The 23,363-nt window shown below is 33.7% G+C and overlaps 1 protein-coding gene across 1 annotated transcript in view; it reads right to left on the reverse strand.

Annotated features, from left to right (window-relative positions):
• The window catches only part of LOC111140089 (POF1B, actin binding protein), a 95,130-nt gene that overhangs the window by 61,787 nt on the left and 9,980 nt on the right, over positions 1-23,363 (reverse strand). The window contains exons 3-6 of the mRNA XM_022492477.1: positions 18,234-18,308; positions 15,463-15,543; positions 5,658-5,759; positions 197-379 (exon numbers count right to left, since the gene is read on the reverse strand). Of these exons, the coding sequence (XP_022348185.1) occupies positions 197-379; positions 5,658-5,759; positions 15,463-15,543; positions 18,234-18,308 (441 nt within the window). The remainder of the gene's footprint in view (positions 1-196; positions 380-5,657; positions 5,760-15,462; positions 15,544-18,233; positions 18,309-23,363) is intronic.

Consider the following 23,363-nt stretch of genomic DNA (forward strand, 5'->3'; position numbering starts at 1 on the left):
GGGATAAAAAGATATTATATGTTTAAAAAAAATAAAACTTAAATTAAAAAAAAAAAAAAAAAAAAAAGAAATGGTGCTAATGAAACACAAATACCTCAATATTTTGTTGAAAATTCAATGTGGGTGCCTATACAGTGAAGTGAGAAGGATTTAAGAGTTACTTCAGTTTTATAAGGAATCAGTTGATTGATCTTACCTGATTGTGTATATGGCTTGATCCACCATGGCACAGTTCATTTCCAGTGTTTGTAGAAATTGAATCACTTCCTGTGATGGTTTGGATTTGTTGGCTAGAATGGGATTGTTGACAATGTGGAGAGTGGATGATCCTAGGTTCTTGGACAATGTGATGATGGCATTGGGCCTGTGGATAGTATTCCTAAAACACACATACATGCCAAAATAGCCACTGAGAATACAAATTACTAATTGAGAAAAACCCACTGAAAGCATTTGTAAAAATTTAATGTGTTCTTTCACAAGGTAATTCAATCCCTAGGATTTGTAGTTTTAGTATATGGTATATTATTTTTTCAAACTATTTCATTGGGAGAAATTTTATTGAATTATATATATATATACATATATATATAGATAGATCAGGTGGCTGTGACCATCCAAATACTTACCAAACTGGCCAGGGAACTGCATATTCTGATTAAATTAATATTCCAGTTATACTTAACACTAAGACTACAATGAATATTAATTACTCTTTGATGATTCAACAGGCACTTCAGCATCTAATTTCATAACAATACTATCATACTGAAGATGTAGATTGATATAAAATTAGAAAATAATATAATGCAGTGATTTTCAATATCAGGAAGCTTATTAGAATCACAGTGGGGGCAGACAAAATTCTTATGCTTATGAAAATCAAGCACAAATTAAGAGAAAAGATTGGAAAACAGTGACTGAAGCTTCAGATCTAGAAAACGGGGATCCTAACTAATTCTACCACTTACTCTATGATTTTGTAAAACTATGCAATCTTTATGAGCCTTAGTTTTCTCGTTTGCAAATATAGAGATAACATGTGTCTCATTGGGTTGCTGTGAGGAGTAAATGAGCTAATGTTTATAAAGTGCCTATTACAAAGTAGGTGGGTAATAAACATTTATTATTATATTATTAGTTTATTATCATGAATTATCACCCACTCCACTAATTTTGCAGGTGGTAAAAAAAAAAAATCCTAAGGTCCAGAGAGGTAAGATGCTTTACTTATAATGATATGACTATTCTTGGAAAAATTGGGATTGGAATTGATCATTTCTAGCTCAAAGTTCTTTCAGAACATAAAGCTGACTTTTTACTGCCCTCAAAACAGTCTGGAACTTGTTTTTAAACTAAATCTTTACTATCTGCTTGTTTATTTGTCTTGGCTTTCTTTTTTCTGATAAAGTATAGGTCAAAGAATAATAAAGAATATCAGGTTTTTACAGGCTTGAGGATTTCAGGTATATGTCAATTTCCTAAATTATTTTGTTATTATTCTACTTTGATAACAGGCATCTGAAAGACAGTGTTCAAAAAAAAATTCTCTATTTTGAATCAGAATGTTACATTCAGGCATGCCTGGGTGGCTCAGTCATTAAGCGTCTGCCTTTGGCCCAGGTCACGGTCCCAGGGTCTTGGGATTGAGCCCCACATCAGGCTCCCTGCTCAGCGAGAAAACCATTTCTCCCTGTTCCACTCCCCCTGCTTGTGTTCCCTCTCTCACTGTCAAATAAATAAATAAATAATATATTTTTAAAAAGAACACTACATCCATGCAGATATATTTAGCTTTGGAAGTATAAATTCAATCCTCTATTTCCTTTTGACAGTGGATAGCTGACATGCATTAATAAAGTAAAGCACTTCAAATCTTTTATTTCTTTTAATATGGAATAATTTCAAACTATATTAAATGAAAAAAGCAAGGTACAGAAGAAAGAATATGCTATGCTCCCTTTTATATAACATTTTAAAATATATACATATGTGTATATTTACAAATATATACAACTTCTTTTAAATACATAGAGCAAAAATCTTTTAAGGGTGACTGTCCATGGGAAGAGGAACTCAAAGACAAGAGGGTTAGGATAGAGAAGGTTTGTTTTGTTTTGTTTTTTGTTTTGTGTTTTACTACTGTATATATTTTTATTCTTTTTTTATATACTTTTTGGACCTTTTTATACTTTTTATGCTTTGAAATTTTTAACATGTATATAAATTATCTTATGTGTACAAAATTATTTTGAAAGAAAAATATATAAAGAAACATATTTTACGAATAGAAACCACCTTAGTAGTAATTGATAATAAAGGTCATAGAATCTGTTCATAGAATCATTTTCTCCAGGATCTTTTCAAATATGACGCATTTTATATGCTAACACTAAGATCTGTACAGTTTAAAAGTCAGACTGTGAACTATCAGCCATTTTGGTACAAATTGTATGGGTGAATGTATTATCTGTTCTTTTATGTTACAAAATACCCTCATACACTGGTTTAGAATAAAGTCAGAATGATAGGCTAAGAAAACCTTCACCCAGTGGGGAACTTTTACACTACTGCAATAGAATTCCTCCTGAAAAAAAAATTAATGTGTCTTTAAAAAGAAAGTTAGGAGACACTTTGAAGGACATATCAATGTAGGACAATAAACAAAACAAAATCATTTCTCAATCATCTTTCTTTATTAATATATCAGTTGACTCTTAAACAGAATGCTGACAGTCTCTCCATCTGGGGTGTCTTGTGGTTTTGCTGAGCCTATCTGGCCTCTGAACACTCATTAGTATCACTGAAGTCTTAGCAGATTTTCAGTTTCAATTATCATACCTGATTACTAAAATTATTGTTCTAAAGCATGATATTCGTATATTACTCATATTTTTGAAGTGTACCACAAGGTAGATTTTTTTTTAAAGAATTTATTTATTTAGTTGGCAGAGAGATCACAAGTAGTCAGAGAGGCAGGCAGAGAGAGAGAGGAGGAAGCAGGCTCTCCTCAGAGCAGAGCCCGATGTGGGACTCGATCCCAGGACTCTGAGATCATGACCTGAGTCAAAGGCAGAGGCTTAACCCACTGAGCCACCCAGGTGCCCCCACAAGGTAGATTTTTAATGTATAAAAATCAAACATTTCTGAATAATCACATATTTTGTCTTCTTTGATAGAGAAAAAAATATACAGAGTACAGTTCATATGAACTACATAATTATCTTGCAACTGGCACCAATTTACCACCCTTCCATGACAAAGACCTCTGTTTTGGGCAGGTCTTATCTCCTAAGAGCTAGTCCTACTTGAACTAGTCTCATATAACATTAATTATTTCATCCTGACTCCAGCTTTCCAGCTTGTCCTACTGCATCTCTTATCACTGAGGAAACTCAACTAGGTCAAGGCATTTGTAGTTTGTTCCATATGCGTGGTTCCTTTTACTCTGGGTAGTCTTTCATGGCAGTTCCCAAACTCCCAAATCATTTAAGTCACTAATAAAAAAAGTGTATGTAAAAAGGTAAATATTCAAACTAATAGTAAGTAACTGTATTGTTCTTTCAAAGGAATTTTTCTTTAACTGTTCCATATGTATAGCAATAAGAATGTACAGGATATTCAGCATTTTCCTCTAGGAACCAAGATTTAAAAAAGTATTTATCCTTTTTGAGACAAGAAATTAAAAGGAGCATGAAATGATGTGTCTCAAAAATTTCTTACTTTTTAAAATGTGTCAGATTTATTGTTTTGTCAATCTAGTTGGATAAAGGACAGATGTTATAATTTGATAGCTTGAGGAAAGTGCCCCTTAAAGAACTGACATATTTGATAAAATTTTTCTATTTGGAATCATAATGTCCAGAAATATTCTGTTGTTCTTCTGAAAGATATTTGTTCCATACATACCATACCAAGCCTTCTAATATATCCAACTTTCTAATTAGACCAGAGTCTTAAAGGTATGGATTTTTATTATTCTGAGAGTTTACACTATTTTATTTTTAATAAGCATCAAATAAGTAATAATGTATTAGTTCCTATGAATTTGATAACAACTGCCCATAAATACTCATAAAAATATGTTCTTATTCCAAGAAAATTTAAAAGAATTTAACATACTTTAATATTTCAATTGCATATGAGAAAAAATGACTTTGTGATAAAAATTCATTTGATATTATTTAACTGCCTGTTATAGGTTAAATTTTGTCCCTCCAACAAAATGCAAATGTTAAAGTCCTAATCCTTAGTACCTCAGAAAGTGACCTTGTTTAGAAACTGGGACTGCTCCTTTTTTTCCCCCTTGAAACAAAGCTTTTATAGAAGTAAGACATTAAAATGAGGTAATTAGAATGGGTCCTAATGAAATATGACTAGTATTGTCATGAAAAGGGAAAATTTGGATACAGAGACAGACTTGCACAGAGAGAAGATGATATGAAGACACACAAGAAGGATGCCATGTGAAGATAAAGGATTAAAGTTATGCATCTACAAACCAAGGAGCACCTGAGACCACAAGAAATTAGGAGATAGGCATAGAAGAGATCCTTCCCTGAAGACTTCAAAGGGAGCATGGCCCTGACAACACCATGATTTCATACTTCTGACCTCCAGACCTGTGAGACAATACATTTGTGTTGTTTTAAGCCAACCAGACTGTGGTACTTTGTTACAGCAGTCCTAAGAAACTAACACACTGCCCTATTTCAAGTATGTCCAAAAGACAAGTCCTAGGCTCTGTCTGGGCTGGAAATGTTTGTATCCACTGAGATCAATGTGAAACTTCTGCTGGCTACAGTAACAACCCTGCTTGTAAGTCTAGTATCTTTACATGCTATGGAATTACCATTGCCCTGCTACAGTTTTGAATGTTGTACTTGCTCCCTGAGCTGAATTAATGAAATTTTTAAAAATGTGACTTGAACTACAGTTTTCTACACTTTTACAGAATACAGTATTGTACATATCTGTTCATATGTAGCGTTCACTTGAAAATTCACTTTATTTTTTTTTTTGCATTTTTTCAAGTTTTTATTTAAATCCTATCTAGTTAACATGTAGTACAACACTGGTTTCAGGAGTAGAATTTAGTGATTCATCACTTACATATAACACCCACTGCTCATCACAGCAAATTCTCTACTTAATGACCATCACCCACTTAGTCTATCCCTTGCCCATCTCCCCTCCATCAATCTTCAGTTTGTTCTCTATAGTTAAGAGTCTCTTATGGTTTGTTTCTCTTTTTCCCCATTCCCCTATGTTCATCTGTTTTGCTTCTCAAATTCCACAATTAAGACAAAGTTATAATGTTTTAAATTATAATTTTTGTGAGACCATTTCAAAAGAGACATACAAAGCATTGGGATATTTGTATTAAATTCAGTTTCTACCATTAATTTTGTATGTGACTTGACTCATTTTTACTTTAGTTTCCCCTTCGGTAAAACAGGGACAATAATACTTCACATGGATAGAATGAATATGAAAGTGTTAAGGATGATATGAAGGACTGGAGACATAGTAAGGTATTATTCTGACTCATAGTGGCCTTGATGGGCACTTGACAATTGAGTGCCATTTTCACTCTATTAAAATTCTGGCAATTCAAAAGTATACACTTAATAAGCTTTAAAACAAATTTTACATACCTGATCCGTATTTAGTTTCTCTACCTTTCTTATTGTTTTTTCATAAATAACATTGTTTCCTGGGAAGAAATGGCCTCCTCTTAGGAATGGAGAAAGTGGTTCCTATAAAGACAATAATGACTGTGTTTTTGTCTTTTTTTTTTTTTGAAAGATACCTTTTCAGAGGAACCTTAACTTAAGCAAATATCTAGTCTTTAATAAACTCTGAGTTAGTAGCATATTAGGAGAATAGAATGAGAACCGAATAAAGTTTTTTTAATCATTTTTTAAATTTATTTTCAGCATAACAGTATTCATTGTTTTTGTACCACACCCAGTACTCCATGCAGTCCGTGACCTCTCTAATACCCACCACCTGGTTCCCCCAACCTCCCACCCCCCCCTCTTCAAACCCTTCAGATTGTTTTTCAGAGTCCATAGTCTCTCATTGTTCACCTCCCCTCCCAATAAAGTTTTAAAAGATGTAAGGAAATAGTAACAAAGATGGTCTGTTTTCTTAAACAGAGTAATCTGGATCTCTCCTACTACCTTTTACTAGGCCTAACAAAGTGTTTCAGGGGAAATTGGAAGGGGCTGAGAAAGATATTTTTCCTTTTTTTTAAAGTAAAGTCTCAAACAGACAACCCCAACGTCATACAAAAACTTCCAGAGGACAGAAAAGAGTTTTTTCTATTCTTAAGGCAAGATACAGTGAGTTTCCTCTGAGGTAGATAGGCATTAGGTCAACTTCATTTAAATTGAGTTCACTGGCACGTTTCTTTCTTTGGAAAAATATTATTGGAGATATGTAATATAAACAATTCATCAGTGAGCTGTGAATTAGGTAAAACTATATTAAAGATTTTTTTTCCTGGAACTTAGCTTTGGTGCCCTTGAAGTGTACAATTCTTACTTGTGATTATAATCAAAGCTAAGGCTGTCTTTACAACATGTGTTTTGAATACTGAGAACAGAGTAGAGTCAGTAAGTGCCAAGGTATCCCCATATAATCAACTAAGTTGATGCAGGATTATCCAAGTGCTTAAAAGATATCAGCCAATGAAATAAAGGCTGGTGACATGTCTAATATCTGAAAGAAAACAGGGAAGGACTAATAAGGATCAGATCAATAGTTTAAAACAAATGCAGGGGAGCCTGGGTGGCTCTGTCCTTAAGCGTCTGCCTTCGGCTCAGGTCATGATCCCAGGGTCCTAGGATTGAGCCCCACATTGGGCTCACTGCTGAATGGGAAGCCTGCTTCTCCCTCACCCACTCCCCCTGCTTGTTTCCCCCTCTCTCGCTGTGTCTCTCTCTGTCAAATAAATAAAACCTTTAAAAATAAAATAAAATAAATGGAATATTACTATATTTCCTATCCTTCTTTTAGTTTTCATATGAGTCTATTTGTATGGGGGGAGTTATGGTTGTTTTGCTACAAAGATTAATTGCATTCATTTATTTTTATAATACAGGGGAACAGTACAGAAGGGGATTGACCAAACCTGCTACTAGTTAATGTGTTTAAGACCATTTCAAAATCAAAACATGCTAGTGTTTTTGTCGTCTGGTATTGTAAAAACTCTTAAAACAACTGGATGAAAACACTGGTTGTTGAGAATGCAAGATGTTCTTAAATCCAAAGCTATGTACTTCTTATATTCAAGTTTGAATAAAAAGTGCTTTAACTAAATGTTCCTGGAATATTTTGGTGAAACAAATATGCAATTGATTAAATTTGGCTAGCTGATGAATTTTTAAATCTAAAGGTAGATATATTTAGAAGGATTCTCCTAGAAGCTCTTCTGTGTTTGTATGTCTTTGTAAAAAATGAAAAAAGAGTTTTTGTAGTTATTTGCAATCGTATAACACGTTTGAGAGCTTACTAAGCACAATATGCTTTGCTATGTTTTTTTGACCATTTTTACTGAGATATTTAATACTTACAGTTATATATAAGTCTAGCATTACAATAGCTTCAAACTGTAACACTATAGTCATTATTTAATGACCTATTTAATGTCAACATAACTGATATCAGTATACTTTAGCTTAGTACATATTATTGGTAATAGTAAAGATTAAAAATATAAAAGGCGACTTGACTGAAATATGCACATTTATGTAAATGTAGGCTGTATATCAATGATCTATTTTTTAAAAAATGGCTACACTTTCTTACAAAAAATACATTTCTTTTCCTCATTTTCCACTTTGCTATTTTGAAATTCTTTTTTTATTATGTTCAGTTAGCCAACATATAGTACATCATAAGTTTTTGTTGTAGTGTTCAATGATTCATTAGTTGTGTATAACAACCAGTGCTGAGTTTTATAAGGAATGAATCACACTTAACTTATTACCAGGAACACTGAATATTGATCAGTATTCACCAGACTGTAGCCAGCAGCCTATTTTTATAATGTCCTCAAGCTAAGAATGATATTTAGATTTTTAAAGAACTACAAGTACAAAGAAGGCCAAAAACTGATGGTGAGAGAAGACCCTAAAATATTTACTATTTTGCCCTTTACAGGACATTTTTTTGATCCCCAGTGTAGATAATATATGAACATAAACATCTATGATACAAGGTAGAAAGAAGCTAGCCCTTGTAAAAGGTACAGAGAAATAAGTTATGGAATGGAATTCAGAAGAGGAAAAATTGAATTCCACCTGGCAGTGCTCAGGTTAAGTTACTTGGATCAGGTGGCATTTGAGAAAAGATTAAGGTGGGCCTTGCATATGAGGAAATAGAAGAAAATGGTACTCCAAATGAAGTAAACAAAATAAGTCACGAAACCAAGCCTGTAAAAGTATAAATTACATGTAAGGGACACAAATGAGTCCTTGAATGCTTTTAAGAATGGACCGAGGTGAACATAAATCTACTTCAGGGAGATTTGTTGGAGAAACAAAAAAGTACAGGTAAGGAGACCAGTTAAGAGATTATCTTAAATCATGAAGGACAGTACTTTCCAAAGATGACTCTAAGATCTTAAATCTGAGAAATCTACTACATAGCTGATGGTGTCAAAAACAAAAACAAGGAAAGTTGAGACACATTGAATTTTATGCGCTCCTGGTAAAAATCTAGGTCTGATTCATGTTTTTATTCCTTATAACATTTAGTAAATATATAGTGCATAGCAATCCCTTAAACATGTATTAAATTACTGCAAAGGGTTAGCAAAGGGACTTTTACCAAAATGCACAGGAAGGCATTCAGGTTATAAATGTCCAACACACACATGAGTGGAGATTTCATGGCTACAGTTCTAGTTCTAGATTTCAGAATCATATGCTTAGAAGTTCCTGTTAAAATCATGCAATTGCTGAAAAGCCAAGTGAATATCAAAGACATAATTATATAAGTCTTAAGGGATATGAGAATCAGAAGAGAAAAATGAAATAAAATCAAGAGAAGAAGAATTTCCATAAAGCAGTGGAGGGGTGAGTGACAGTAAAAACGCTTCTGAGATGTCAACAGATGAGAATTCTAAAGTGGATTTGATTTGGACTACTACAGAGCCATTGGATCTGACTACTGAAATTAGTGAAAGAAGGAGTAATGGAAAAAAATTCTAGAGTCATAAAACCTGTATTCAACTCTGCCTCTATCACCCACATGCTGTGGAAATGTAGGAAAGTCATTTACCTTCTCTGAGGCTTAGTTTTCTTATCACAGAGATAGTAACGTAGAATACTTTATACTGGGGCACCTGGGTGGCTCAGTGGGTTAAGCCTCTGCCTTCGGCTCGGGTCATGATCCCAGGTCCTGGGATCGAGCCCCACATCGGGCTCTCTGCTCCACAGGGAGCCTGCTTTCTCCTCTCTCTCTGCCTGCCTCTCTGCCTGCTTGTGATCTCTCTCTGTCAAATAAATAAATAAAATCTTTAAAAAAAAAAGAATACTTTATACCAAGCAAAATAACGTATTTTAAACTACCTTTAATCTGTGATTTTAATGTACAAATGACATTGGTTTTTAATAATATAATACTTTAAGTCTGTACTGCATTTTAAAAAGTTAGTGAAAACCTTGTTAGAACTATTCTAAGATGTCAAGATAAAGTATATACAAAAATAGGCTTATTGAAGGCAAGGACTGTATTCATCTTGAATACACAATAGTGAATGAACAGATGACTGGATGAGGAGAGATGATATGAATATTTATCTTAAGGATTTAAGTACCCTCTAAAAGGGGAAAACAAAGCAAAGGAAAATTTCTCTCTGTTCACTATAAGTGCTAAATCATCATTATTTTTAAGAAGAAAAATGGTTTGGGTTCTAACAGTGTTGATTCTCTCCTAAATGTGTGTTGGACTTATTATTTTAAATGACTTATTGAAAAAAAATTCCAAATTTAGGGAGCTATTTTTCCCCAAAATGTTTAAAGACGTAAAACCAAATTTTAGTATATATAAATATATCATTCTTAGTAAAACAGTTCACCAAAATAAATTTAATTACAAGTCTTAGATTTTTCACAAATGAGCTGTTAGACAGCGTTACTATTTTGGCAGCTTATTTTTTTTTTAATCTGTACATTTGAATTGGTGCCAGAGTCACCCTAAAAATTAGTAGGTGTCTTCAAAGATGGTTGATTTTATCATTTTAATTGTTACTTTTAGAACCTCTGGCTGTAGTTCTCACATCTAACAAAGTACATAATCCCCAGCATCTACTTTGCTGTTCCCAGGCCATGAAACCTTGCTGGAGAAACTTAAAAAAATATTTGCTGATTTGGCTCAGTACAAATGCAAGTTATTTAAATTTAAGAGCGCCTCTAACCTTCATGGTCATAGTTGTATTTATCAAATTCTCTATAACTGTGGTTGCAATTTTCTTTTCAATTTCCTCAATCCCCTATGCTCACATTCCTTCATTCTCTTTCTTCTTATTGAGAAAACAAAGACCTATTCAATGAGATTCCTTCATCTTCCTCCCTACCTCAAAACCTCTCTTCAATTTCTGCTCCTTCCATCTCATTACCAAGAAAGACAAACTCCTCCTTTTATCCTGAAGTCACTTCTCTATACCTGGAATTCTATCCCCTCTTGTTTCTTCCACAATTGTGTCCATTTGTCCCCTTGCCCTGTGGCATCTTTAGTTTTACTACTGGTTCTTTTTCCTTTGCTTGTAAATCTCTCAGATCTCCAAGATTCTGTTTTCTCCTTTAGCTACCAACCTATCTGCTTCTTTTGAGCAATATCCTTCTTAGAAGAGTATTCCTCATTTATTTCCTCCATTTCTTGATCTATCCACCCATTAACTTTGCACATCTGGGTTTTGCTTCCAAAATTATAAGGAAACTCTCAAATATCACCATTACTTAATGGTCGAACTCTTTATTCTCAAACCTCATCCTCATCCTCTTTGGCCTCTTGGCTATTTGAGACAGTTGACCACCCTTTTCCCCTATTTGTTTTAGTTACATTTAGAACACATTTAGAAATGTGTTCACATTTCTTTCTGACAACTTCTCTGCCCATGAAAGTGGCTCCTTTTTATTTCCTTAACAGCATTAAGGAACATACCTTTCCTTAAATGACTTAAGCTAGGCATTTCTCAAGGTTCTGTGCCTCAACCCTCTCCATTACCCATCGGGTTTTTCATTCGTTCTCACAGCTACAATGACAATTTTCAAAGGAATAACTCCCAATGACTCTCTATCTCAAATGTGACATTTCTCCAGGTCATTTTTTATTATTATTAAGTAAGTTCCACACCCAGGGTGGAGCCCAATGTGGAGCTTGAACTCATGACCCTGAGATTAAGACTTGAGCTCAGATCAAGATCAGTTACTCAACCAACTGAGCAACCTAGCTGCCCTCTCCAGGTCTTTTTTTTTTTTTTTTTAAGAGAGAGAGAGAACAAACGGGGCGGGGCGGAGGAAGAGGGAGAGAGAGAATCCTGAAGCAGACTCCCTGCTTGGCATGGAGCTCTACATGGGGCTCAATCTTAGGACCCTGAGATCATGAACTGAGCTAAAATCAAGAGTCAGCCATTTAACCAACTGAGAAACCCAGGTGCCCAACTTTTCTTCTTTTTTTTAACACCATATTCAACATAAGTTATCAAATCTTTTCAAAATTAACCCCAGAATAACTCAGAAAAGACAATAATAGATTTGGAGTCAGAAGACCTGAACAAGTCACATTTATTTAAGATTTAGTTTCTTCATTAGTAAAATGATACTAGCAACAATGTTAACTGTAATAATACCTTAAATATCACAGTAAATCCTTCTCTGATTCTCAGAAACAAATGAGTTGTCTCCAACCCCTAGAACTTCAATAAGACTTCATCTGTAATTTTCTTGTGTCATCTATCATACGCCCCACCATATATTTTGCATGGCTATTTATGGACATATCTTATTTCCCTTGTCAAGAGGAGCTGTGAACTCTTTTGTTATGGGAACCATGTCTTGTTTCCTTCCCCCCAACCATATGAAGGCTGTACAGTTTCCTCTCCATAGCAGGAGTTCAACAACTAGAAAATTAATAAAACTTATTAATATCAATTGGATTCTCTCTACTGGCAGAACAAAAATATTTTCTTCATTTCTAGGTCAAATTGTATACCAGAATGCATGAATACTTTGATTAAAATGACAATAAATGGAGCTAAAGAAGATCAAAAGCAACCAAAAATTTAAAAAGGCTGAACAGAGGTAGAAGGAAATAATAATGAGAAGTAGATTGAGATCAGTTTAATTACAAGGAGGAGAAGCGAAGATTAGGCAAGCTGGGAGGTGAAAGAGGATAAAGTTGCCATTTAGGAGGCTCAGTTTATTATAAATATTGTAATTAAGCCAGAATCTTCTCCTGGGGGGATTTAAAAGAACAAACAAAAAGGCATATACTTAGGTAAACAAAATGAGGAATATATTTAAATAGGATATTCAAGCTGCTCTGCAAAATCAGATTATTTTTGTTTACAAAGCATAGAGGTTGAAATTTGTTTTATTCCTCAATAATAGAAACAGTTAAAAGCTTTAAAATAATCATTACCCTCTGTGGGGAGGGGGGGTCCCTAAGAAACCATTTGCTTCTTTGTAGTTGAACACAGCTGTAATAATAAGCTTTTACATGGGCAGGCTCAGTGTTACAAATATGTATTTCCATACATACTTCTAATTTCTCTGCCTTTGTATTACATTGTCACAGGGAATGATGGGGGAAAGTTGGTATGTGGATGAGTCTCTGGATCCTAAATCACCTATATCTTCAATGTATCTTTCCCAGATGAGAATTGTTCAATTTCTGTTCCCACTCTGTCACTTTGTAACTAAATGGTTTGAGGCTAGTTAAAAGCTTAAGTTTAAAGACTATTGGACTTTGTTTTGTTCACTGCTCTATCCCTAATTCTTGGAGTGATTTGTAGTACATAGTAGGCAATTGATAAATATTCATTGAATAAATAACTTAACTTCTTTGTGCTTCTGTTTTCTCAACTTTTTAGGTTTAAACAGGATAAAATATGTAATTTCTTATCATGGAGCATATATCCAATAAACATTAATTCTTCCTTTTCTCCGTTAACTTAAGAATAATAATTTATTGGGGCACCTGGGTGGCTCAGTGGGCTAAAGCCTCTGCCTTCCGCTCAGGTCATGATCCCAGGGTCCTCAGATCGAGCCCCACATTGGGCTCTCTGCTCAGCGGGGGGCCTGCTTCCTCCTCTCTCTCTGCCTGCCTCTCTGCTTACTTGTGATCTCTGTCAAATAAATAAACAAAATCTAAAAAAAAAAGAATAAGAATTTATCCAAAATCACATAAGAATCACTGGCAAAGTGTGTTGGAATTCAAATTATTTGATATTTAAAAATTATTCTGTGAATATATGCTAGGTAAACACAACAACTCACATTATGAAAAAAAAAAAGTGCTATCCAGAACTAACTCTTTGAAACCCAGGGATATCAAATGTAATATGCATCCAAGTACACATATTCCCCAGCTTGTAGGTGAAAGAAAGAAAAAGGAGAACAAGGGAGGAAGAATGGGAAAAGGTAAAGTGGCCATGTCATAGAAAAATGCACATTCTCATCTCTCAAGCTCTCTTTATGTCTCCCTTCCCCAACACACTTTTGAGATTTGTTGTTTAAAGATTTGATTCTGCAAAAGAAAGCACAAGCAATTGCTTTAGTGTAATCACATTCAGTTTTGATACTTATAATGGATATGTGAAAACTGAAGCAAGTGTTCAAAATAATCACCCCCCCCACCACAGAGCTTACATGCTCATATGTTCACACATGCATACGTACATAACTAACTCCCTTTGTAGCTGAAGGGACATGAGAAAATGATTTTAAAATAAACAAAGAAAGAAGAGGGGAGAACAGATAGCAAAAAAACAGTGCACCCCCCCACCCATGCACCTGGAGTAATATCAAGTGTGTTACCCTAATTTAATCCTTTGCTTTCCACAGCTGAAGCAAATAATTGATTTTATTTTGTGACAGAGGGGAGGATTCTTTCTTGCAATTGTGGAGAAATAAAATAAAGAACACCACAAAGAATTGCTGTATTATTATCTGTGGTACACTGTTTCTATTTGTGAAACTTTGTCCTTATAACCCCATAGAACAACCTGTTGCAGCTAAAGAAGGGCTGTATATAGCTTTGCGTGTGTGTAGAGGAAAGCTTTTTACTGTAGGAAAAGTTTTCTTAATTTTCCCCTCAAAATGAGATAGAGAATAATATAATAGTTTACAAAATATAAGGTTATATATCTCAGTAGAAAATAAAACTATAATTTTCGAAAGAGCTTATTGCTAGGCACAGAAGTTCATAGCATAGGCAATAAAGGCATGGAGACACTTTTGAACTTTTGATTTTTCATTTTCTTCCTCCTAGCCCATGTCTCAATGGCAAATCTAAATAAACTAAGGACTCCAACCTCTGATGTAATAGCTGATAACTTTTATGTGAAATCTGTGAAAGAACTTTGTCTTTTTATCCTTTGGTTCAAAGGATACAAAATCCTTTGTAGTATAAAGGTGGTGCTATAGAAGTAGAAAGATTTTATAACCCAAGAATGTCCATGCTGCTTGGAACAGTTGCATCACTAAATCAGAGTATATGGGCACATAGTTGTCTGGAATTTAAAATGACTTTTTAAAATAGTGATTCTAAGGGACACATGCACCCCAGTGTTTATAACAGCAATGTCCACAATTGCCAAACTATGGAAAAAGCCCAGATGTCCATAGGCAGATGAATGGATAAAGAAGATGTGGTACATATATAGAATGGAATATTACTCAGCCATCAAAAGAGTGAAATCTTGCTTTTTGCCATGATATAGATGAAGCTAGAGTGTACTATGCTAAGTGAAATAAGTCAGTGAGAGAAAGACAAATACCATATGACTTCATTCCTATGTGGAATTTAAGAAACAAAACAGATGAGCATAGGAGAAGGGAAGGAAAAATAAAATAAGATAAAACAGAGAGGGTGGCAAACCATAAGAGACTCTTAATTAAGAAACAAACAGAGTTGCTGGAGGGGAAGGGGGTAAGGGGAAGGGATAATTGGGTAATGGGCACTAAGGACAGCATTTAATGTAATGAGCACTGGGTGTTATATGCAACTGATAAATCACTAAAAAAATTTAAAAATTAAAAAAATAGAATCTTTAAAAATATTTTTAAATGATTTCTAATACTAATGATTAGAAATTAACTTTAAAACTAGAAGAAACTCCCAATGATCTGATTTTAGGGACCTGGCAACTGAGTCACCCTTCTCGTTTAAGCTATCAACTTCTAAGAAATTATAGGTTGGAACAGGAGTTTGTGTGATATAGCTCACCTGTTCAGGATTTTGTACTATGTATCTCCTAATAGTAGTCTGTGGATATGCAGTGACTTTCACTGTTGGAGAATGGAGTTCCTGTAAAGAAAGATAAAAGCTGCATATAATTATAGTTGCTTAATGACCTTGAAGCCATTAATAATAATAGGGAGCAATTTTCAGAGTGAAATTTTAAAAGTCATTTGCATAAATGTTGACATGAATTTATGATTCTAGTTAACTTCAGTCTTAGAAACATATATGAAAGCATGTGCTTATGTGTTCAGCACTGTGCTAGGTATTTCTATTAAATACTCATTTCATGATAATTCATCACACATTCCAAGCTATAGTTGATGAAATTTCAAAATCTTCATTGCATTGTAATATCCCCACAATATTAGAAGAAAATGTAGCTTAATATTTATTATCTTACAATTTTTAAAAATCAAAGAGACACAGAGAGAAGAGTGTGTGTGTGTGTGTGTGTGTGTGTGTGTGTACTTAAACATGTAAATCTTCAGTGTGGTGATGGCAGAGGGCCATAAATAATATTAGAAGTGAGACAAAACATTAGAATAAAGTAATTTGTAAACTTTTGATGGAAAAAGAGTCAATATCATTAATATAGAGTTTTTATACTTCAATAAGAAAAAGATTCATACTAATAGAAAAATGAGCAAATGGCATGAACATTTATAAAAGAAAAACAAATGTTTAATAAACAGCAAGAACTATTCAACCAAACTAAGAATCAAATAAACATAACAAAGGTACCATATTTTAACTGGAAATAAATTTCAAATAATAATACTGATGAAGGTACACCAAGAGGAGCACTTTCCTATGGAGAGGGGAAAGATTAATCATCTACAGGCTGAAATATGTAGCTACTAAAATAATGATTTTGAGTCATACAAATTTACATGAAAAAGCTCATAGTATTATATAAGGTTAAGTGAGAAATGAAGATATAGAACTGCATATATGGTATGATCTCAATTCTTTATTTGAATGGAAGAAAATGTAAAATGCTAATAATACTATCTGTGGGTAAGGGAAGAGATCATGAGTGATTTTTATTTCTTCTTGTCTACGTTTTTTATGGTTCCAAAATTCTCCACAATAAACATATTTGTATTATCATAAATAAAACATCATAAACCCAATTTTAATGCCTTCATTATGAAAAATAACAGCTAATGCAATTTGCTGCCTGGATTTGAATGTAGTGAATATCTCTGTGATTTAAGTGGGCTTACTTTTCCAAGGTAATCTTGTCTTGGTGACCTTTAGAGCTCTATTTCTATCGCTGTTGTAGCCTTTATCCTACTTATGTTTTGCTGTGTATGGGATCCATGCTAGTCTGAGAGCTCTTTGAGAATAGTAATTGGATCTAATACATCTTTGTACAATATTTGATAAATAGTCAGCACTCAGCAATTGTTTGCTAAATATATGCATGACCCTAGGGTTATCTGGGTGGCTCAGTGGCTTAAATGACTGACCTGATTTCCCAGGGTCCTGGGATCCATCCCCACACAGGGCTCCATGCTCAGCAGGGAGTCTACTTCTCTCCCCACCCCGCCCTGCTCCCTGCCCACTCCCGCTCTCTGTCTCTCTAAATAAATTAATTAATAAATAAAATCATGACTCTAGCCAACTCAGCTCTAGGCTAGGCCAAATTGGGAAATGGTAGACAAACTTTTGATAATCTTATTTGTTTTGCATAAGATCAGCTTTTCCTTGCTGTACTAAAGTCTAGAGACCAGTTTTTGTCCCTTTGTTCCCTACTGTTCAAGCTCATACCTTGGTACCTCATCTGGGCGGGACTGCTTTCTTAGAACACCATCTTTCTCCCTCTTAGCCTCCAAGTGTCACATCCTTTATACTCCTGTCCTATGTAGTAACAAATTTAGGATGTTTTGTTATTTTATTTTCTTTGGATTCACTTTTTAATGAATGTGACTAGCTCATTAAATACATATTTGTTAACATGGCATTCAATTACTATTATAGGTATCTTTTGGAGATATAGTGCCTAAACTCCAGGGTAATCTTAAATGTGGGATTATTAAGTTGTAAAAACTAGGGGAACTAGATCCTTGCATATCTTTCAAATCACGTACCTTTCAGAAGGTCTAGTTATGACACTATAAGTTTTTCTCTCTGAATGCAAACTGACCGTGCTATCACTCCCAAAGTCAGGTCCTTGACCAATCCAAGATCTAAGTACTTTATTTGTGGGGCACCTGGGTGGTTCAGTGGGTTAAGCCTCTGCCTTCAGCTCAGGTCATGATCTCAGGGTCCTGGGATCGAGCCCAGCATTGGGTTCTCTGCTCAGTGGGGACCCTGCTTCCGCCTCTCTCTGCCTGCCTCTCTGCCTACTTGTGATCTCTCTTTCTCTATCAAATAAATAAATAAATAAAATCTTTAAGTACTTTACTTGTGCTAAACTCAAGGGACCTAAAATATATATTTTATAATATAATATAATATAAATACTGGAGATCCTTGACTAAAAATAAACTACACTCAAACTAAAAGCAATTAGATTCAATAGACAATGAAACTGAAAAATCTCAGTTCATAGCATTTTTTCAGCACCTGTTTCACATTCCTTTAATGGGTTGAGCTGATTATCATATATGAGAATCCCCTTTCTAGTTTTGTGTTCCTGACATTTTGTAAATGTGTAAAGCCTTAGGAGAGCTTAAAGATTACTTAAACATATGAGCAAGGCTTACATAAAAAGAAAAGTATCTAATCTAATCCATAACTTCTTTTACCTGTTCAGTATTTGGGGTTATACGTACACTGCTTGGAGGACAAGTAGATATTTTCAGAGTTGGAGATTGGAGTTCCTGTTGAGAAAAAAAGGGAGGTTCAGGAACTGTTACTAAGCTGTGTCATTTGAGTATCTTACCTTCTTTAGGTATAATTTCCTTTAATTTTATAATAACCCAGTTTGTCAGAAGAACTTCCAAAGAGCACAGTACTGAATTCCTTTGTCAGCTTTGCTAGTAAACTAATGATAAAATAATTTCTTGAATACTTTCATAATAACACATTCTTCTTGTATTTCTAGGTTACGTCCTTCTTTTCTTCTTGAGATCTCTGCTAATATATATCCCGATGTTATTATAGGTCTGTAATTTAACAAGATGCAAAACTTATCAACACAAAAACATAAAATACAAAAATTTTCTAACCATGATAGAAAACTACCTTTGAAAACTCAACTAAGTCTACTGCTCTGAAAATGCAAATCAAAACTACAATGAGATATTACCTCATAACTGTCAGAATGGCTAAAATAAAAAACACAAGAAACAACATGTGTTGGCGCAGATGTGGAGAAAGGGGAACCCTCTTATACTGTTGGTGGGAATACAAACTGGTGCAGCTACTCTGGAAAATGGTATGAAGGTTCCTCATAAATTTAAAAATAGAACTGCCCAGTGATCCAGAATCAATCACACTACTGGATATTTATCCAAAAAATACAAAAATACTAATTCAAAGGGATACATGCACCCTTGTGTTTATAGCAGCATTATTTACAATCACCAGGATATGGAAGCAGCCCAGGGTCTACTGATTGACCAACAAATAAAGAATATGTGGTCTATATATACAATGGAATATTATTCAACCATAAAAAGAATGAAATCTTGAAATTTGCAACAACATACATGGAGCTAAAGAATATAATGCTAAGTGAGATGTCAGTCAGAGAAAGGTAAATACTGTATGATTTCACTCATATGTGGAATGTAAGAAACAAAACAAATGAGTTGGCAGGGTTGGGGGAAGAGACAAACCAAGAAAGAGACTATTCACTATAAAGAACAACCTAATGGTTACTGGTTACTGGAGGGAAGGTAGGAGGGGGAATGGATTAAATAGGTGATGAGGATTAAGGAGTGCATATGTGATGAGCTGTGGGTGATGTATGGAATTTTTGAATCACTATATTGTACACCTGAAACTAATATAACCCTGTGTGTTAACAAACTGGAATTAAAATAAAAACTTAAAAAAAAAAAGACTACTGCTCTGAGATTACTTCAGTCTAACTTTTAATTATGGTTTGTCTGATCTGCTTCTAGTGAAATTTCAAAGACTAGGCTCTGATGTTAAAAGAAAATGGTCTATAAAAGTGAGAGTATGATTTTTAATAATGATTAGATAAAAGTCACTTTATTGATTATACTGACATTCTTTACATTTTTCCCAAATCAGCGAAACTGTAGCTTTATTAGTGTGCAAAGAGTTGATAGCATTAGTCAATCTCTTCATACATTACTATAATTTACAACCAATTGACAGAACTCCAGGATATATTTCCACAATAAAAACAATTCTTTCTTTCTTTCTTTCTTTTTTTTTTTTTTTAGAATAAGGAGACTATTGAAAATTAGAATCACAGACTTGCAAGGGAAACACTGGCAGATTCATATGGAAGTATAGCTATAATGTAGGTGTAATGTGCTGTTCTTAAAACAAATTGCCAAATATTTTGCATGCTGTGGTTTCTTTTTTGTTTTTCTTTTGGTTCACCTTATAACATTTTCATCCTCCCTTTCCCTGTTACATCAGCATTAATACTGCAAGCTTAATACTTCAAGGCAGCCTTTGCATATGTTCTCAGATTTCCTGCTATAGCTGAGAATTTCTCAGACAAATGCAGAGAATTAAAGATTGTAGGCCAAACAGGTATATGGTCTTCAGCTCTGGATAATGGTTATAAATACAACCAAGTACAGGTGGGTTTGGCCCACAGGGCCAAGAGGAGCAAGTAAGAAAGAGAAAGAGAGGGAAAAAAGAGAGGGAAGAAAGAGAGGGAAGAAAATAAAAGGTGTTTTTTACTTATGCAATAGTACATGAATACATGTGAACGTAAAAATGTATACAGATGAAGTCAAAGATCTTCCCTTAATCATTCTCCCTTTATCCAAATCCCTACCCAGAAATAACCATTATTATCTGGTATACCTTCACATAAATATGTATCTATAAATAATAATATTTATTGTTTTTATTATTCTGCAGTACAAGTAAATATTTTTGTATTATAAATTAGATATGCCTATATAATTATAATTAAATTATAATTTACATAATTGTTTTGAACCTTCATTATTAGAATTGGTCTAGGCAAATGTAGCTTTTCCCATTAAATGCTCATTTTTGCTGCATCTATAAGATGTCACACTATATTTTTTGTTTTTCAAGTTGTTGAACGTAATTCTACTGTTAGATTTGACTAGTTCTTGTAATAGGAAGCTAGATATATGATTTTTTTATTATTTATTATCAAAAGTAACTTTTGAGTGGCTGAAAACAAGAGATCCTCCCAAAAGTGTATGAAAGAATAACCCTGATTAAATAACTTAAACTTCTAAAAATCCAATAGAGTTTTTTCTTTCTTTTTTTTTGGTAGATAATATGATATATTTGCAGAGTGTATTCACAGGACTCCAAACTCAATAAAACATTGAATTTTTCTTTAATATTCATATTCAATTTTTTGGAAGGCCCAACTTTTTCTGATTAAATATTAAACATAGTACTGAGTTTTTTATTCTGTGGCTCATATTTGCTAAATACATAACTATTGTCTTACTGGCAACTTTCTTTAGGTAGAATTCTCATAAAAAATAATTTTGTTTATAATTAGGTGGGCTCAGGCTTATTATAAAATCCAGGCTGCTTTTCCCACACTCTCTAAGGTAATGGTTTTCAACTTTGTAAAATTTTATCGGTCCTCTTCCTCCTTTCCTTTTCTTCCTTCTCCTTTTATAAAGCACATACGGCATTACCAATTTTAATATCGGAGTGGATTAAAATCAGTCTGCTTTTTGGGATAATTTCACTACATCACTTGAGATAATTGTCCATACCTTGGTATACCCAAATCAGAGCTGGGAAGCTCTAGTTTTCCTAGAGAGAATTCATAAAACTGCATTTTATTTCTGTTTGTTAAAAAGCAATGTTTTTCAGAATTAACAAATCATATAGAATGCAAATAGCTCCAATTTCTCAGTTACTTACCTTAGTGTGAGAGCTTTCAAGTAGCTCAGTGAAGTGTAGAAAGAAGAGAAAGCAGAAGCTGGAGAGGTGTTATTCTCCTTTAGGTAGAAGAAAAATCTTAAAAATTTAAGACATACTCTGAATTCCAGGATTATTTCACACACACATATATATATGTATCTATATACATATATATGTGTATATATATATACATATATATATATTTATACTTTCTATTCTGATAATAGAATATTAGAAGGGGGAAATCTACCAAATGATTTGCTGTAAGGGTAATCATCAAATGACTTGTTGAAACCAAAAAATATAAACTTGTTTATACTGAAAATACTTTAGTATTGAACTAAGGCTTATCAAGGTTAATAGTTGATATAGTGAAACTATCAAGAGCCGGTTTCTAAACCAGGACATTTATTAACTAGCTGTTATAACTTGGACAGGTTATTTTGACATATCTGCATCTCAATTTCTTTATTTGTACAACAGAAAAATAATGCACAATGCCTATTTTTATGTGTACACTGTATAATTTATACAATGGATGTAATAATATTTTTCTACTTAATATCTGAAATTCCAGTAGGTAAATAATATATGTAAAAGAATTTTGAAAAATAGAAATACCATCTGTTAGTGTGAGGCATTATTTTTACTGGATTGGTTACATGTGTAATTAAGTAATTTGTTCAATACTTGTTATGTAATAGTATTGGAAGAGATATAAAGCATAGATAGAATACACTCTCTGTTCTCACCAGGCGTATAATTATTTAAGGAGTAAAAACTGTTAGTGTAAATAACAATAGAGTATTATAAGAGCTATGAAGAGCTTACTATGTTTTGAGGGCTAAGAGATGAGTTCAGCCTGGGACAATTTAAGATTTCATCACAAGGTTATACCTGAGGAAAGTTTTGAAAAATTGGTTTAATTTCAGCTCATCTAGATTGGTGAGGATGGGGAGATAAGACATTTCGGGTGTAAGAGCAACAGGAACAAAGGCATATTTATGGAGCTTCAGGGCCTATATTTAGAGAACAACAGTTTACATTTTGGCTGAAATAGAATATTAGAAGGGGAGTTCTAGGAAGTAAGGTCCCTAGAAGCCAGATAATGAAGGGATCTGAAAGTCAGACTAAGAAATTTATAGACACTGAGTGTTATTGATGGTTTCTTCAGCAGAAGAGTGATATGAGGTATTTGTAGGGAATTTAAGCAACTTTTCTAGATAACATGGTCTTAGATTTAATTATGGTTGTGAATATTTTAAATTAATTTTGGCTGAAAACTGAGCAGTAGTAGTAGTTTTTATGAGGGAATCTTTGGGCACACAACTGATAAACTAAAACAATTATAGGGTAACTGAGCAAGATTCAATAAATAAAGTCACTTTACCTAGACAGATTTTAAGTAGCAGGGGATGTAAAGGAAATATCTTTATAAGCAGACTACTAATTAGCAGCTTCAAACTAATTTGCTTAAAAGAAGCAACACAACAAAATCCCAGGGAAATAATGTGATGACAGATCAGAATCACTAACCCTTTAACATAATTTGCCTTAATAAGTAATGATAAATTTTGTTCATAGTGGAAAAAAGGTATAAATCAAATATAAACAACTCAAGTCTGGATTCTTAATGTGAACCAAGGACTAAAACAGAAAACTAATTGGCCTATTAAGTAGCTTCCTAATACTTACTTTATGTTTTTTTCACTTTTTTTAAAGAAGGAATTTGTGCCCTACTTTCCATTTTCTGTTCAAAAAGAAGGCATTGAAGAATGAAAATCACAAATAATCACAACCATATATCTTTATTAATGCCATTGCTTAAAGCCACATCCAGGCATTTGCAAACCATAATCACA

This window comes from Enhydra lutris, unplaced genomic scaffold (genome assembly GCF_002288905.1).
Source record: "Enhydra lutris kenyoni isolate GAN:26980312 unplaced genomic scaffold, ASM228890v2 scaffoldscaffold161, whole genome shotgun sequence".
In the NCBI taxonomy this organism is placed as follows: Eukaryota; Metazoa; Chordata; class Mammalia; order Carnivora; family Mustelidae; genus Enhydra; species Enhydra lutris.